The sequence below is a fragment of the Zingiber officinale genome, chromosome 6B (assembly GCF_018446385.1).
Source record: "Zingiber officinale cultivar Zhangliang chromosome 6B, Zo_v1.1, whole genome shotgun sequence".
Lineage (NCBI taxonomy): Eukaryota > Viridiplantae > Streptophyta > Magnoliopsida > Zingiberales > Zingiberaceae > Zingiber > Zingiber officinale.
In genome coordinates, this window is record NC_055996.1 from 34,576,370 (window position 1) to 34,593,457 (window position 17,088).

Sequence of the window (17,088 nt, forward strand, 5' to 3'; positions counted from 1 at the left end):
AACTAAAGAATTAACTCATGTATCACCTGTCTAATACTTTAAAAAATTACTGTTGTGATATATATCATTATTATTTTTCTAAAATAAAATAAGAACTAGTAATGAATTTATCTATCTAATTAATAGTTAACGACAGCTTAGTCTCACCGGTTAGGCAGGTACATCCACCTCCTTCGTATATTCGCACTCGCAAATCGCACCCATTTCTCACCCACCATTAAGCACGCTAATTATAACCACAGGTACGGAGATTATAACTTGAAAAACTTTTTTTCTTTTTCTTTTTTTTTTTTTCCTTTTTTTTTTCTTTTTTCTTTTTCTTTTTCAAACTTCTCTCTCACACGCTTTCCTCTTCCTCTCTGTCCTCCCTTCGTCTCCCTTTCCGTCTCGTGCCTCCATCGTGCTGGTGTCGCCCACTTCGTCCCTCTCTTCTCTTCGTCGCCTCGCGATCTCTTCTCGGCTCGCTTCGGGCCTGCAATCTATCGGATTTACTGAAGCTCGGAACTGAAGAGCTCGCGTCGCCGAGGCGGGAGATCCGGCGGCGGAGTCGCGATCGAGAACGTGCGGAGATGTTTCGTGATGCTGCATGCGAATGGGACATGGCGAGTGTATTCTCTTCCAGGAAGGTGGTTTCATGACGGGGGAGCTCGAGCTGGATTGGATTTTCGAGCTGTGAGAGAATCTCGGTGTCTTTGGAGGAGGAGCAAGCAGAAGGTTTGGCGGCGCTTCCAGGGGGCAATTATCGCGCGAATTCACTATGTATTTCACCAAGCTCGACGATTCCCCAATGTTTCGGAAGCAGGTGCTTACCTTTTAGTTGATTCCGCGTTTTGTGTTTTGGAGTATTGCTCGAAAGACCACGCCTTTGGTACTTAAGGCAAAGCTATTTGTCATGTAATCTTAATTGACGTGCTCTTTGCCTCTGGATTTGTCGACCTAATGTAAATAATTGGCTTCTACCAAAGTTTAGTTAGATTATGGTGATTGCAACTCATTGACCAGTAGATTTGGTGGCATGTGTTTGCATCATTTATTTGTATTATCCAAAAAACAAAACAAGAGAATTAAGACAATGTGACCCTTGACGCAAGCCTTTCTTGGACATGCTTACCACTTGATCACTTTTATGTTTGCCACTGTTAATTTATAGTGAATCGAACAGTTAGCACTAGCATATTCTTCACAAAATAAATTTCCTGTTCGTCTATTGTTTGCACTTCAAAGGTTCGAACCTAAAATATTTCTTATAAAAGCACTCTTTTTTCTATTATTCAACCACATTTTACATTTTCTCAAATATGTATCTTAATCATATTAACGACAACTTGGTAAAGGATACTAGACACAATGCCAATTATTGTCTTTTCCATTTTCAATGCACTACTGCTTCTTGATGGTGCCATATTATGAGAGAATTGAAGAAAAATGGCCTTCCGGAATGTTTTAACATCGAAAATAAATGAAAAAGAGCCTTATTTGGCATTTATTGCTTTAGTCAGGAGGGCCAACTTTTAATTTCAAACATATTTCTAAAAAAATTTAACACTCATTTTGCAGTCTTGCTGCATCTCATATCTCTGCTATGCAATTTAATCTTATATATAAAACTTCTGAATTAACTCAACCTTTGTCAGTTGTGTTAGTTACCTGTACAAATCCACAATCAAAATTAAAATTATATCAATATAAATACTTACAAGTTGTTCAGGGAGAAAAAAAGCAATATATTCTGTTTGAATGAACAATAATTCAAACTTTTGCCATGTTTGTCATATATTAAAAGTTAGTACGAAGTATATTTTGCATCGTACTTTTTATTGGGTATAGCATGTGGTTTATTTTAGTAAGATACTCATTGTTATGGGAATTATGTTTGAAGTATATTTTGCATCATACTTTTTATTGGGTATAGCATGTGGTTTATTTTAGTAAGATACTCATTGTTATGGGAATTATGTTTTATTCTTTCTTACTTCGGTTCTCTTCATGATAAACAGATTCAATCACTTGAAGAAAGTGCAGAATCATTGAGGGAGAGATGCATTAAGTTTTATAAAGGATGTCGAAAATATACGTATGTGCAAATTTATATTATTGCTGAAATTTTTGTTGTTTCTTATTCCTACCCTTATTTGTTGTCTGCACAAGAAAGTTAAGGATCACATCATAGTTGCTAATTACTCAATAGTCTAAGGTGTAAAATTTACAAGTATATGCAGAAAGGATTGCCTAGGTAGGATGAACCTTAACAATTTTCCCCATTATCACTCATTAGGTGGAGTTGCTGGCTTGCCGATTGACTTACATATTGATTTCATGGGGTGGAAATCTACAAGGAACTCTCCTATAGAGAATATTTCAACCTTTTTCTTTATTTTTCTCCTTTTCAACGGATATTAATGCCCACTTTGGTTTTCTTATTAAGGATCTTAACAGTAGCAATGCTAAGGAATGTTCTTCTATACCTTTTAGTCATTCCCTTGGGTCTATGCATTCTTCATCAGTTTTGCTACCTTTACACTTGCAACACATACAATAGAATGATTAATCGAAAGGGAAGAATTGTCTCTTAGTTGAGGCAACCTGTACACTTCTTCATATGTATGCCTCTTTATCCTTCTTTTAGGGTGATGCCATTCTTATTACTATTTTATCAAACACATGCCTTTTTCTACTATTTGCCAATATGTCATTCTTGCAATATTATTAAGCTCTAAAACAATGACTAGTAATAAAAGCATATTATCACATTTTGATTTTCAAATTCTAATTTCTTTGAAGCTTAACTATATGATGAGAAAATTATATTTGTTTAGACCATTTTTTCCACTGAAATGAAGATGTTACATCATGAATCTTCAAAAGCAAAAGTAAACATACAAACTAAAAATTAAGCTAGTTACTTTTCCTTTGTGATTTATATGTGACTTTAACAAGATCACTTATGAAATTCTTAAAGGATTTGGTTTTCTTGTTGTAAGTTAGGGCAGGTTGGCAAATATCATAAGTTGCCATAAAATTGTGCTGGTTTGGATGGGTAAAAAATAACCTTAAACCATATAGGTTCAAATGGTATAATCTAAATGAAGCAAATTATGAGGGACCAAGAAGAGTTAGAAATTATAGTGGATTTAACATTAAGTCTAGATATTCATGTATTCATCCAAATATGTATAAAAAATATAGGTCAACATAGTAGATTGGTGCTGACTCGTATCCATACAAGTTGCCAATAATATCATTCTGTCTTGTGATTGAGATCGACATCAAACTGAGATTTAAAATCATGAATCCAGTAATTCATAATTTTATTTCTTATCCCTTCATCTTATGTTTACTTTGTGCTAAATCACAAACCCAAACAAGAAAATATCCTGGGCTTAGAATCAATGGGCAAAGTTCTTCCATAGCAATTTTGAGGATCTGCATTTCTATTGTTGTCATCTTGAATTTTTTCATCTACATGCAAAGATGTCTAGTTCAAAATTTCAGTTTTTCTCTGCCTTCTGTTCTTTATGATTATTTTATTGATTTACAGAGAAGGACTAGGAGAAGGATATGATGGGGACATTGCTTTTGCAAGCTCTCTCGAAATGTTTGGAGGAGGGCATAATGATCCCATCAGTGTGGCTTTTGGAGGTTTGTTCATGTTGTCTACTTCTTGACATTTATTTTGAGCAACTGATGGTTCATTTTATTAGTGAATGCCTCTTCTTGGCTGTGGTTCAGTGATAAACTCAAATTTCAAGTACTCTTTTACAAGACGACGTCTTTGAGCTTGTGTCTGCTCTACATGTGTTTCACTTTTTACCAGGGAATGTAATATAACTGGGAAAAACTAAGAATATATTTTTGATTTTATATTAAATTCTTTTTTTGCACCCTTTCCTGCTTTGCAAAAACTATAGTTCCTTTCTATACGTTTTGTCTCTCACTTGTTGCTGTCATGATTTTGCATAGGCTACGTATATGAAATTACTTGATTTCTCTGGATTTGTTTTTTTGTTACCAATAAAATAGTTGGTACTAGGTGTTACCATGTTTTATTTCCTTTCGTTTGTTGTTCATATATTTTGTGACACAGATTAAGAATCAGATATTTATTTGATTTCTAATGAGCTGTGTATCTCAGGGCCTGTTATGACCAAATTTACAATTGCTTTGAGAGAGATAGGAACCTACAAAGAGGTTTTACGTTCACAGGTAGAACACATACATTCTTGTCTCTTTCCATATGGATGTTAACTACACTCTCTTTCCATGTGGAGGCTAAGTAATTGGTTGATCATGTGCAGTGCTACTTCAAGCCAATCTGTCCATAAATATAGCCAACTAGCACTATACTAGTATGCCTAGACCTTCAATGTTCTTTCTTAATATTAGCTATTTAAATGATCTTGGTTTTTAGACCTTCCCCAACTGAGTGAGCTGCAACTGGAAGTTTGTTTATGCATCACTGTTTCCTTGCAATAGCTATATGAACCACACAAGATTATGCAAAATAAACATAGAATATCATGAGATGTTAAATTTTTTACCATGAGGAATGAATTTCCATTACATTTGTTAGATTTTGAGTTGACCTAGATATGAAATGAAGCATCAAGTGTTATGGTATTATTTTATTTTTTACCTGTTGATTGTGCTTATGATGTGGTTGAAGCTCACTATGATGCAGCAGGTGGTGCTGCATTTCTTCTTTTTTGTTACTATAGTAATCATTGTTTTGAAAAACAAATTTGTGTGCCTGCTGGGAAAGCTCATATAGGCACTTCTCTTGTTTTATAATGCACTAGTTCTTGGTGTCATCTAAAAAGCAGCTTTATGATGTCCGTATAGCACCTGATAATCATTTCATAAATGATAACTCAGCTTGGTATACTTTTTATCATAGTAAATTCTGGTTGTTTGCTTATTTATATTAATCTTGCTAACACTGGCTACCTTCTCTCCCTTGAATCCAGGTTGAACATATCTTAAATGATAGGTTGCTCCAATTTGTGGAGATGGATTTGCATGATGTTAAGGTATAATCATTTCCTCTTTGCAATTATTAAACTAGATGGAGAAATCATATTCTATCTTACATGATAGGTTGCTCGACGCTTGTTGTACACACTTGTGCTACACTTGTTCATCATTTCCGTTGTTTTGTTTAACCTCAATTGTGATCATATTGTTCAGGAAGCTCGCAAACGGTTTGATAAGGCTAGCATCCTATATGATCAGGTGTGTATGTAATTATGCATTCTCCCATTTGATATTGGAAGTCAATTTCCAAACCTTCCCATTTGGATATGACATTATCTGTATCTGGACTCTTGATTTCAGTTATCCTTTGCATACAGAATCATAATCTTTGGCAGGTCTTATTTCCCTCTACAAATATGTGTAAATCTTTGAGACTGATACTTGGGCAACTGTTTCATGTGGAATAATATTCAATTCTGTTATTTTATTTTGAAGAACTCAGATAATTTCTTCTTAATCCTTATCATCTTTTCAATAATCCCATAATTAGGTCAGATATATAATATATTCATACTATGTTCCTTTTTCTTCTTCACTTTTTTTTTATAAAAATAAATTAGTAGTTATATGTTATTTTACCTTAATAAACCCAATACTGTGAATCTTTCTCTAGTGTGCTATACTTACACGTGTCATGTAGGAGAGGCCGAGGAGAGAAAAATACTTAATATTGTTCCTTTTGTATGTTTCTGATTGAATTATCATTGATGTACATATTTCGTTGCTTATAGACTTTTATTTGGCGATTGTTTACTTATGATTTAGGGTTTAATGGAAATAAGGTCCACATATCCAATCCAAAATAGTTAGATTAACAAGACTTGATGATTATGATGATGGAATTTGTTTACTATGGGGATTGTAGTTCCCGGGAATGGAAAGAAGATATGTACATCATTTAGGAATGCTTATTTAAATTATCTATTCATTTTGGAGTCTCAAGGACTAGAAGTAATGTGACATACGTTTCTATAAAACTACCTTGACTACTCTCTATACACTGAGAGTTGCTGAAATCCTATGATAGTATTCCATTTTTTGCCTATATGCATGAAATTTTTGGGCGTTGAACTTGACACCTTGCAAGAAAGTTATCCTAGGGTTCCCACAATCCTGGCACCCTAAGCCTTTACATCTTCTTCTTCCCTTTGGCTACCATGTCTCCTTGTCGACCCTTGCATTGTGGGGGTAACGCCCGATGTGTAACTGGACTAAACATACTCAAGATATAAGCATGCTTTCAGCCTACATATACGGACCTTGCTCAATTTCTTTTTCTCAGATCATCCATTATATCTTAACTGTAAGAGCTAACAACTGATCTCTTGGTCTTTCAAGTTGAACTGCAGAAGAATCTGAGTAATGCACTATGCAATATGCTGCGTTAGCACATACAAGGTCAAGCTCATTGGTGATCTCGTTAAGGCCACAGGAGGCAAGGCACTCTTTTTGAGGTTGTGGGATATATTTTCCTGCTAGGGATGTAAAGGCAAAGCCCATGTCAGGATGGGGGTGGCATTGACCCCTAGAGGAGCCTTTCCTTTCACATTTTTGCAAGTTGGTCGGCCACAAGATGATTTTTTGGATGGATTTTCTATCTTACTTAGAAGGGGAGCCTTGGTGCAACGGTAAAGTTGTTGCTTTGTGACCAAAAGGTCACGGGATTCAAATTCTGAAAACAATCTCTTGCAAAAAGTAGGGTAGGCTGCGTACAATGGATTCTTCCCGGGACCCCGCATAACTGGAGCTTCGTGCACCGGGCTGTCCTTTTTTAGTTTCTATCTTACTTAGACCCAGTTTCACTTGTGACTAAACTCAGTTTCAGATTCCATAACTCTTTATGAAAGGCAGAAAACCTTCTTCTGTATTATTGTTTTGAGGTAGCTCTCACTGTGGTTTTGGATATAGGCAACATTTCTTAACCACACAAATTGGATCTTCTTGTTTACTTGATTCTGTTTATTCTCTCTTTTTCCATATTTCTTATGCTTCTTCTCACAATGCTTTAGAGGATGATTGAACTTTAACTAACTGGAATACTGGAGTTAAAATTCTCTCTCAGACAAATTTTATCTATGAATTGTAAATGTTTTAAAGCCACAGTCAATGCCTTCAAGCCAAGATTTGAAATACCAAATTAACATATACAAATGGTGGCTGCATCTCAATCCACTGATGAAATAAAGGAACTGATGTGCCAGTATATAGTGGTTATACGTAGTGACTGCACATACCTTTATACTCGTATATTTGTGTATATATATTATGTGCATTTATCTGTACACTTATATGAAATGGATGTCAGTATCTGTGGCTTGTGGAATTGATGGATTTATTTATTGTCAATTATCTTTGGTATCCTATTATTACTCTTTAAACTGGCTATTCCCATGCTCCCACAGGCACGTGAAAAGTACCTATCCCTGAAGAAAAGCACAAGAGCAGAAGTAGCAACAGTCTTAGAGGATGTAAATACTGCCATCTTTTGTACTGGAGTTGATTTTGTAATATAAAATGATTTTATATAATGTATATTTTTTGCACATATTTTCCTGAGTGGCCTAAGGTAGCACTTTTGTTTCCGTGTTGCAGGAGCTCTACAGTGCGAGATCTTCATTTGAACAAGCCCGTTTTAATTTGGTATATCTTAATATATACAATTTGTTCATGAGTCTCATAGTCAGAAAGTCCTACAATACCTTATTGCAAATGCATGATACTATAATTTATTCCCTATTATTACTAGGTTACTGCTATTTCTAACACAGAGGCAAAGAAGCGATATGAGTTTTTGGAGGCTGTTAGTGGAACTATGGATGCCCATCTTCGTTACTTCAAGCAAGTAATGCAATAGTTTCTCTGCTGTATTTTCATCATTTTCACAAATGATTATTCTTACCTTCATTTCAGGGATACGAGCTACTTCACCAGATGGAGCCATATATCCACCAGGTAGTCCTGTAGGATTCACATTCTAATTTCTAGTCATGATTCCTCTTTCAATTTTCTGCACATTTTGTCATGCATTATGGCTTCATATCCTATTTTGAGAATCATTCTACTTATTGTATGATTATCCTAATGGCGGAGCAAATTCATTCATGCATTTCATCAGTTCATAGAATAGCACTGCTTGTTTGCCAATTCCAAAACAGGATGTTGAATCTTGATTGCCAGTTTCGAAACTGAATGTTGATGACTAAGTATATTACCTTGATGCTACAAGCCTACAAAAGCATCTATATAGGGTTACATTCTGATTATGACTCTTCTTTCTGTTTGATATTCATTTATTTGTCTTTTGATATATCCTATTTTGAGCCTGTGGTAGAATAATTATCATCATAAACAAATTCTATAACATAGTTTTTACATCTTCAACAGCTACTAAGTATAATTCTGGTTATAGTACTAACTTGAAAACATGCCACCTTGAGAATTAAAGCAACGTCTAAACTCTAATTATATTCTTGGTTTTTTTACTAAGTCTTTTTGCAATTTGTTGTTTAGTCATTTTTTTTCCTTTTTTTTAATAGATGTACTCAGGTTAGATAGAATTGAACCCTTCTCCCCTAGTTGCAAAGGGTGTCTTTGAGGTGTTCTATGCCTTTTTCATGACACGTGATAGTGGAATCTCAGTATCTCCCTGTAGGTTTAAGTAATGATGCCTGTGAAGAAAAATCTTTTAATGCTTTACCAAGTGCAGTCATAACATGTTTCTGAATAAACAATAGTTCATGTCATTGACCATGAAAGTGCTGGTTCTCATTGTTACTTATAAATGAATCTTCTCACATTTTTTAGTTCACATTTATGGGCTTGCATTCCCATGTATTAGCTACCAATTATTATCTTCTGTTCTATTGCATGGTAAATATGTAATTTTGACTTCTAGTATCCTTCATATCCTTTGAGGCTGCTGGAGTCTAAGATTATATTCCTGCTATGGTTGTTCAAGGTATTGGCTTATGCACAGCAATCAAGGGAGAGATCCAACTATGAACAAGCAGGACTTACAGAAAGGATGCAGGAGTTCAAAAGACAGATTGACCGTGAAAGTAGATGGTTGTCAAATGAGTCACATGATTCTCCTAATGGAGATGGTATACAAGCCATTGGAAGGAGTTCCCATAAAATGATAGAAGCAGTGATGCAATCAGCTGCAAATGGGAAGGTGACATTTTTGATTTGCAAGCTGGACAATCTGTTCAGTTAGGTTTTACAGAGCAATTTTAGCACTAAAACTTCCTCTCCTGTTCTCAGGTTCAGACCATTAGACAAGGTTATCTCTCGAAGCGTTCATCAAACTTACGAGGTGACTGGAAGAGAAGATTTTTTGTTCTTGATAGTCGAGGCATGTTATACTATTATCGCAAGCAATGGAACAGATCTACTGTATGTCATCTCTGTTGTATATAATTACTAAAAAATGTAGTCATATTATCATCTCTGTGCCTAACTTGATAGTGTTATCTAATTTTATCTTGCCCATTTTATGTGCTTTGTGCTTTAGGGAAGTAACCATTGTACTTTGAGAGGTCAGAACTCATCGGATCATGGTTCTGGATTACTGAGTCGTTGGTTTTCTTCTCATCATCATGGCGGAGTGCATGATGAAAAGTCTGTTGCACGCCATACTGTCAACCTGCTAACTTCAACAATAAAAGTTGATGCAGAGCAGTCAGACCTTCGCTTCTGCTTCAGGATCATTTCTCCAACAAAGAATTACACCTTACAGGTAGAATCTTAGGCATCTAATAAGCTTCAACTCCTCGTTGATTTATATTCATAGTACATGCTTATAGCAAGGGGAACATATTATTTTTGCTTGTTCCAAATGAACTTATCTGTTGTTTCTGAACTCAATTTTTTAGCCACCTACATTAATATTAAGATCATGCACTGTTCATTCACTTTATTCTGTGTTTTTTTGGTTCATGCAGGCTGAGAGCGCCATGGATCAGATGGATTGGATTGAAAAAATAACCGGTGTCATTGCTTCTCTTCTAAGCTCTCAGTCACCTGATCAGGTTTGTGATGGAGCATTTTATCCTTGCATGCTCTTTGAGTCAAGGGTCATGATTTTTTTTGTTTCTGGTTGGAAAATTTCAGCGTCTTACAAGCCCCTCAAGTGGTGGCCATTATAGAGCACCGAGTGAAAGTAGCTCATTCAGCAGCTCAACTGATCTTGACCAGTTGGTCAATGAAGATTCATCAATTCAAAAGAGCAGTTTTAGTAGCCATCATGATCGTTCTATCAGAAGCTCGCAGCAACATAGATTCAACTCGAAGCATGAGAAACCAATTGATGCACTGCAGAAAGTGTGTGGTAACAGCATGTGTGCTGATTGTGGAGCTGCTGAACCTGACTGGGCATCCCTGAACCTTGGAGTTCTTCTTTGCATTGAGTGCTCGGGAGTTCACCGGAATCTTGGGGTGCATATTTCGAAGGTAAGCCTTGGGTTGATGCCATCTTTGCAATATGTAATTCTGTCTAGAGTTCAAAGTTAGACAACTCAAGCATGTTGGAATCCAAATTTAAATTATTGTTTCCTGTTGGATGATTCTTAATTGTCGAAACCTGAACAAAGGTTTCCTACCTTAAAAGATGAGTATATTCAAATCAGGCATGGACAGCATGCTTGTAATTAGGGCAGTCTCAGCCCTAGTGATAAATAACTATGAAACCTACACCTTTTTTTTCTGAACTATGATTTACCAGAAAAACTGCAATTACTGGGGATTCTCCTTTACATAGAGTAGAACAGGGATAAGATACCATAGTATACCAAGTACAGTGGACATTTATCAGTCTGAGCAATGACCAAGAAATTTTTGCACATGCAATGTGTGGTATGCCTTGCACATGCAATAAAGATAATTATTTTATTTTTTATTGTCTGACTATACAGAAATGGTACAATGTGTGATGTGTAAATGCAAAAAATTACCAACTTTGGCATCTGAATAGTCACCTGTTGTTTATATGTTAAGATAGAGTTTGTCCTTAGGTAAGCAGTTATTTTAACGAGTTGGTCTCTGCTGTAATGGGAAAAACAACTGATATAGCAATCCTTAGCTGTCTTTTGTATTTGTATGTCCTGCAAAAGCACTAAAGCTCAAATTGTATGTACTTGGGAAAAGTTTGACAGGATGTCACTGAGCCACTGGCTGAACTTGTTCACTGTTTACAAGTAGGGTTATATTGTAAGCATCATTCTTTTCTAAGATTAATAATTTGAGCTTTAGCAAATGCTCAGTTGCTTGCACCAAGTCACTTCTGATGTTTAATGCTTTAGTTATTTTGAAATTGTTGGTTCAACAACTCAGAACCAAACCAATTGGACCGACTACAGCAGGACATATCACCTTTGCAGAGACCTCCAGAATTTAACAACCTCTAACCACTTTCAAATAATGCAAGAGATATAAGAATTCAACCTTGAACACTGAGCACCCACCTTCGAACCTTAGTTCCACAGTGGAATAATATGAGCGTCTTTATTTGCCCTCCCAATTTGCTAGTTGTTTTCTGTTGATTTGGAATTTGCCTCCCTCATCATGGTATGAGAACCGCCTGAACATATCGATTGGGTTGAGTGTGCAAATATTTAGCATTACTGCAGGTTTCCTTTGCTTGAACCTTATTTCCACTAGGGAGTATACTTGTTCCCTTTGAATGTTTATTTGAGAAGGTGCCTTCCTCTGACTTGGCTAGTTATTGTGGGCTGGTTTGGGCTCTGCCTCTCATCAACCACCCCATCCATGAAGCTCCAAACATTTTAGTAGTTTGCTATGTGAGATTGCATGCTTCTCATTATAAAGATTGTGATCTTTAATTGTCAAATATATAATTCTCTTTCAATCAAAGAGAGATAAACTAATTTCATATTAATGATATGGTATGGCTACTGAAACTCAATCTCTGCCTCATAGGTAAAGAAGTGTCTGCAATAAATTATCATTCTTGTTTAGACTTGGCTTACGTTGAAAGATTTAGGTCAAAGATTGATCACATATTAGTGTTTTTGATAACCTATCTTTATTGTTGCAGGTGAGATCTCTAACACTTGATGTCAGAGTGTGGGAGCCTTCTGTTATCAATCTCTTTCAGTCATTGGGTAACACATTTGCAAACTCCATCTGGGAGAAATCTTTACCATTGACAAGTAATGGGAACTTAGAGGATGTCTCTAGGTAATGATAATGCAGCCCTCAGTTGCATATTCTTCTTTTTTTGTTTTTTCCCACATTGTTTCTAGCTGTTTTAACATGTTTTTGTTCAGTTTTTGCGTGCTTAACAAAAATCAAGAGCATTCCTCTATGAACAAGCCTAAACATTCAGATCCAATTACAGTGAAAGAAAAGTTCATTCAGGCAAAGGTATGATGCATGTTTTCGGATACATCAACTGGAAGAAGGCCTTTTGTTTTACCTTTTTTTCATACCATAAAATGTATGACACTTGGAATTTTTTTCCTTCATGAACTTTTATGTGCTGGGGATTATTTGGACATGTAAAGAAAATGTTAGGTAATTGAAAATGTTACTTTTAGTCATTTTGACAATAATTTTTCATTATGATAATGGGATTACAATTTCTATTTTATTTGTGATATAATTGCTAACATTTATCACATGAAGCAACTAAATATGTTAACTCCAATTTAGTGGAAATATGAGAACGGCTTTGATAATACTTTACCATGGCAACCTTCATCAGTTGGTCATGTTTCTTAGGTGATTTATGAATTCCTTTAATTTCATTATTCTAGCAGTTTGAAATAGACATTCCTGCTCGTGCCCTTTCCTAGTCTAGTTTGGTACCAAGGTTACTGCACAGTTCATATACTTCACTAGGGCATGCAGAACCCCACAATTTTTAAGAGTGCACTAAGATAATTTGACTTGACATCAAGACTAATATATTTCATTTCGATGTTTGTTATTTGGGAAAAACTGAAAATTTTCACATTTTTTGCTTTTCATTGCACTTGAAAAAGTTGAACATGGTGTTTGCACTAAAGCACTGATTGCTGAACTACGTTTTAATTCATCTTGCTCTAAATGGAAGAGTTCACTTTTCATTAAATTTACAAAATGAATTCCAAAAATTGTTTGGAGAAACGGGAAATTGCTGGGAAAGTGTGTTTTGGCCAGCCTGACATAGTTTCCGGGGATTCCATACAAACTTGTTCTCTCTAGAAGCTATCACATCTGAGAAGTGAATATGCTTTTTATTTATCCTAAATTAGGGAATTCGAATTTTTAGCTGTGGCAAGATGTGATATTCTAAAGGAATTTTTATATTCATTTTTCTTCTAGATTGGTCGCAATATAATCTCTTTGTTCAATTATATACCCTCAAATTCTTAGGTCTGCATGCATATATTTGGATTCAGAATGATTAACTATTTTTCATTCAGTGCTTACGATTTCTTCGATTTTGAATCTCCATTTTCCAGTTCTTACTTTAAGAACTTTTAATGAGAGAAAAAGGGTCCAATAAAATAGTGATACATCTTTTATCCCACCAGTATGCAGATAAGCTTTTTGTTCAAAAAACAGCAGGAGATCAGATTTCAGTTGCACAACAGATGTGGGACAGTGTCTGTGCTAATGACAAGAAAGCAGTCTATCACCATATCGTGGCTTCAGATGCTGGTGTGCATATTGTTTATGGTTCGGCATCTGCAAATTCTTCTTTGACTCTAGCAAAAGCTATGCTTCTACAAGATCAACCAACTGCTGTGCTAGATCGTAGTTCAAGCTGCTTATTAAGTGATACCTTGCATAAGTCTTCTACTATGTCTTCTATTAGCTCAGCAGGCAATAGTGACAACAGATATGAATTGAATGAATGCTTTGAAGGATTCACTTTACTTCATCTTGCTTGCCTAACTTCAGATATGGGCATGGTAGAACTCCTCCTACAGTATGGTGCTAATGTTAATTCCACTGATGTAAAGGGGAGGACACCGCTTCACCATTGTATTCTCAGAGGCAGACATTTATTAGCCAAATTACTACTGACAAGGTGATTTGTTTTACTCATGTACTTGAATTCATGACAGAATCTTATCTGAAATATGACTCATTGCAGTTATTTTTCAAATGCCTGCTGCTTTTTCTACTTTGTTACTAGCTAAATAAAATACTGGATCGTATCTTAAAAATAATAGGCACCCTCATACAAAATCATCGGAGCCTAAGCTTGTTCCTGCACTTCATCTTTAGATAATTTATGACCATGTGGATAAGGATAGAATAACTGCAATTAGTTTGTACAAACTTAAGATCTAGCACCAAAACATGAGAAAGCTGTAAGTATTCACTGTCTCCATTGCTCTTTTAGTATTTTTGTGCCTGGAGATACATGTTCAACATAAAAAATAAAAAATAACTGTGTCATGACCTATTTCTAAACATATTGTTAGCACTAGGTTGCCAAACAAATGACTTCTCTCAGAGAAAGTTTACCATTTGCAGTTCAGTACTTCAAGTATGTTTCTCAGGCTCTGCTCTCGGTATCCGGTGTGGATCTAAGTGTACCACAAGGTTGATCCTAAAAATTTTTACAGAACCAATAACACTCGTGTGTCAACTTGAAATTCCAGTGTTCGTCTATCAGTGCCTGGCATTGATACTGAAGGGGCAAATTAAGAGTCCAAGTATTAGAGTATTTCAGTAAAACGTCATACAACTCTAAGGAGCTCTTTGCTATGTTTTGAAATGATTTTTCTTGTTTGTATATTTTGGGATTCAATCAAAGTCCTATATTGGAAAGATTTAGAAAAGATCATGGGTTTAAAAGGATGTATGATATCTCTATTGACATGAGGTCTTTTGAGTAGAACCCAAGAGCAAAGTCATGAGAGTCTAGGCCCAAAGTGGTCAATATCATGTCATTGTGGAGTTATGTGAACATCCTTCGGTCATAACAAATGGTATTGAGTAGAGCCTAAAGCAAAACCGGCACATCAGTATACTGTATAAACCATAGCTTCTAGGATATTTAACCTATGGCAGTTGGAAGTCTACACATAAGAATACTGCTTCCTTTCCTATTCGGATGCGTTCTTGCAATGGAAAGAGTTTGTTAGCAGTTTCTGTTACCTATACTGATAGTCATCTTTATCCTTATTTGAACATAGTGGTATTTGATGCAAGAAATTAGTGATTTTCTTCATTAAAAACTCGTAGACAAGTCTTGGGAGAACTTTGAGAACCACTTTCAAGGCAGTTTGCAGCTCGTCAGATACTATGCAAAATATTTTCCTAATTTCGCAGCTCTTTTTTTGGCTTTCTTTGAATATTTCTCAATAGAAATAGCAGAAGAATTTATGATTACTACTATCAAATTTTAGAAACATTTTCAAATACAGAAAGTTATAGTAAGATGTTTATTTTGTGGTGTTGTAAACTTGGAGACAGACATACTTAAATTGCATGTGTTAGATCTATAAATATATTATATCTATTGACTACTTTTTCATTCTTTTTTCATCCAACTAGCTAACAACTTTATGGAATCACAGGGGAGCTGATCCACACGCTATGGACGAAGATGGTAAAACTCCCCTTCAGTATGCACTTGAAGCTGGCAACCTTGATGACGATGAGATACTTATACTCCTGGAGGACCCTAACAGATAGCAATCTCATGTCCAAGCTGTCAGAAAGCCGAGAACCACAAAGATCTTTCTTTGAACGGTGCCAATGGAAGGGTCAAGCAGTTGTGAACTGCAACTTTAGATATTTCTTCAAGTATTGCAGCTAAATCACCCCTCAGAGTGGATCAGATGGATTATTCCTCATACCAGAAGATGCTTGCACATTCTTTTAGCTCGCCCCTTGTTCTTCATGGTAGGTATTCTGCAACAGACAGGTATTTGTCGGGTTGGGTAGTGCTCGTATGTGAATGGGTGATGTTGGTTTTCTGTGCATTTTCTTCGTGTTTGTTTTCGATTAACTTGTTCGTCCTTATTTATAAAATATATTTGTTGATCCTCCCAGGTATTAAATATCATTTTGACTGATGAGCTTTGTATATGTGGACTTGCTCTATGAAAATTTTTAGTTTGGAAGAGCAATTATTGTTATTATTACAAAATTCTCACAGTTCAAACTGATAGTTCAAAATTCCAAAAAACTAAAAAAAAAAATCAATTTCTTATCAGTTTGTCCCTTAGTCATTAAGGTTGTCATTTCACTTGACAGATTAATGACATGGTGAGTGTGGCATATGTTTATTATATAGATTAGGATCTTAATTTTAAAATTTTCAAGAGTTTTAGATTGAATTATGAATGTTATTAAGGCGTGATTAATAGTATAGTAAGCCTTTCTACAAACAAAGCAATTACCATGCTATTTGGCCAGTCTAGAAATGCAATTGCAACAATGAAAACAATAGACTTGATATGAGCTTGGGATAGACAAATCATGAATCTAAATTGTGCAAGCAAAGTTTCTAGGGGTGCATGCGTCATCTCCTGTTCATGGTAGAAATTTTGTCCCCTCGGGACGGTCTAGTGAGCATCGCATGAGGTGCTGCCATCATAAGGTCTGGAGTTTGAATTTCGGCATAGTTGAAGTAAATGTCTCTCTCATGCGCTAGTCACTATTCCAAAGACTAATAACTATATGTGATTTACTTTCTCTGTGTTAGTCTTGGGATGGATTGGCGGGGGCGCTGGGGGCGAGTGTAGTTATCTTTTGCTACCATGATAGAAATTTGTTCAACAAGGGAATGTATGCACCCACAAGGTTGGGATTAGGGGTGTAAACGAATCGAATCGAGCCGAATATGCTGAAAAATTTAAGGCTCGAATTCGGCTCGAAATAGGTATATTCGAGTTCGAGCTCGATTCGAAGCTCGAAAATTTTAAAATGTTTGGTTCGAGTTCGGTTCGAATTAGGGTTCGGGTTCGAATTCGGCTCGAAATATTCGAACATGTTCGCGAACTATTCGAATTATTACTCGAAAATAGGTTCGAAAGGCTCGAAATTTATTTATTTAATATATATTTAACTTATATTAATAAATATTAAGGC

The 17,088-nt window shown here is 35.7% G+C and overlaps 1 protein-coding gene across 1 annotated transcript; it reads left to right on the forward strand.

The window, feature by feature from the left end:
- The first annotated feature begins 335 nt into the window (after positions 1-335).
- LOC121992348 (ADP-ribosylation factor GTPase-activating protein AGD3-like) lies at positions 336-16,083 on the forward strand. Its single transcript, XM_042546654.1, has 19 exons — positions 336-802; positions 1,998-2,074; positions 3,539-3,639; positions 4,133-4,203; positions 4,965-5,027; positions 5,185-5,229; positions 7,434-7,499; positions 7,624-7,671; positions 7,778-7,873; positions 7,942-7,983; positions 8,990-9,205; positions 9,295-9,426; positions 9,545-9,769; positions 9,975-10,061; positions 10,144-10,482; positions 12,086-12,228; positions 12,318-12,414; positions 13,569-14,068; positions 15,570-16,083. Exons 1-19 carry the CDS (start codon positions 758-760, stop codon positions 15,685-15,687), a joined length of 2,511 nt encoding a protein of 836 aa, XP_042402588.1. The 5' UTR covers positions 336-757; the 3' UTR covers positions 15,688-16,083.
- Positions 16,084-17,088: the final 1,005 nt, after the last annotated feature.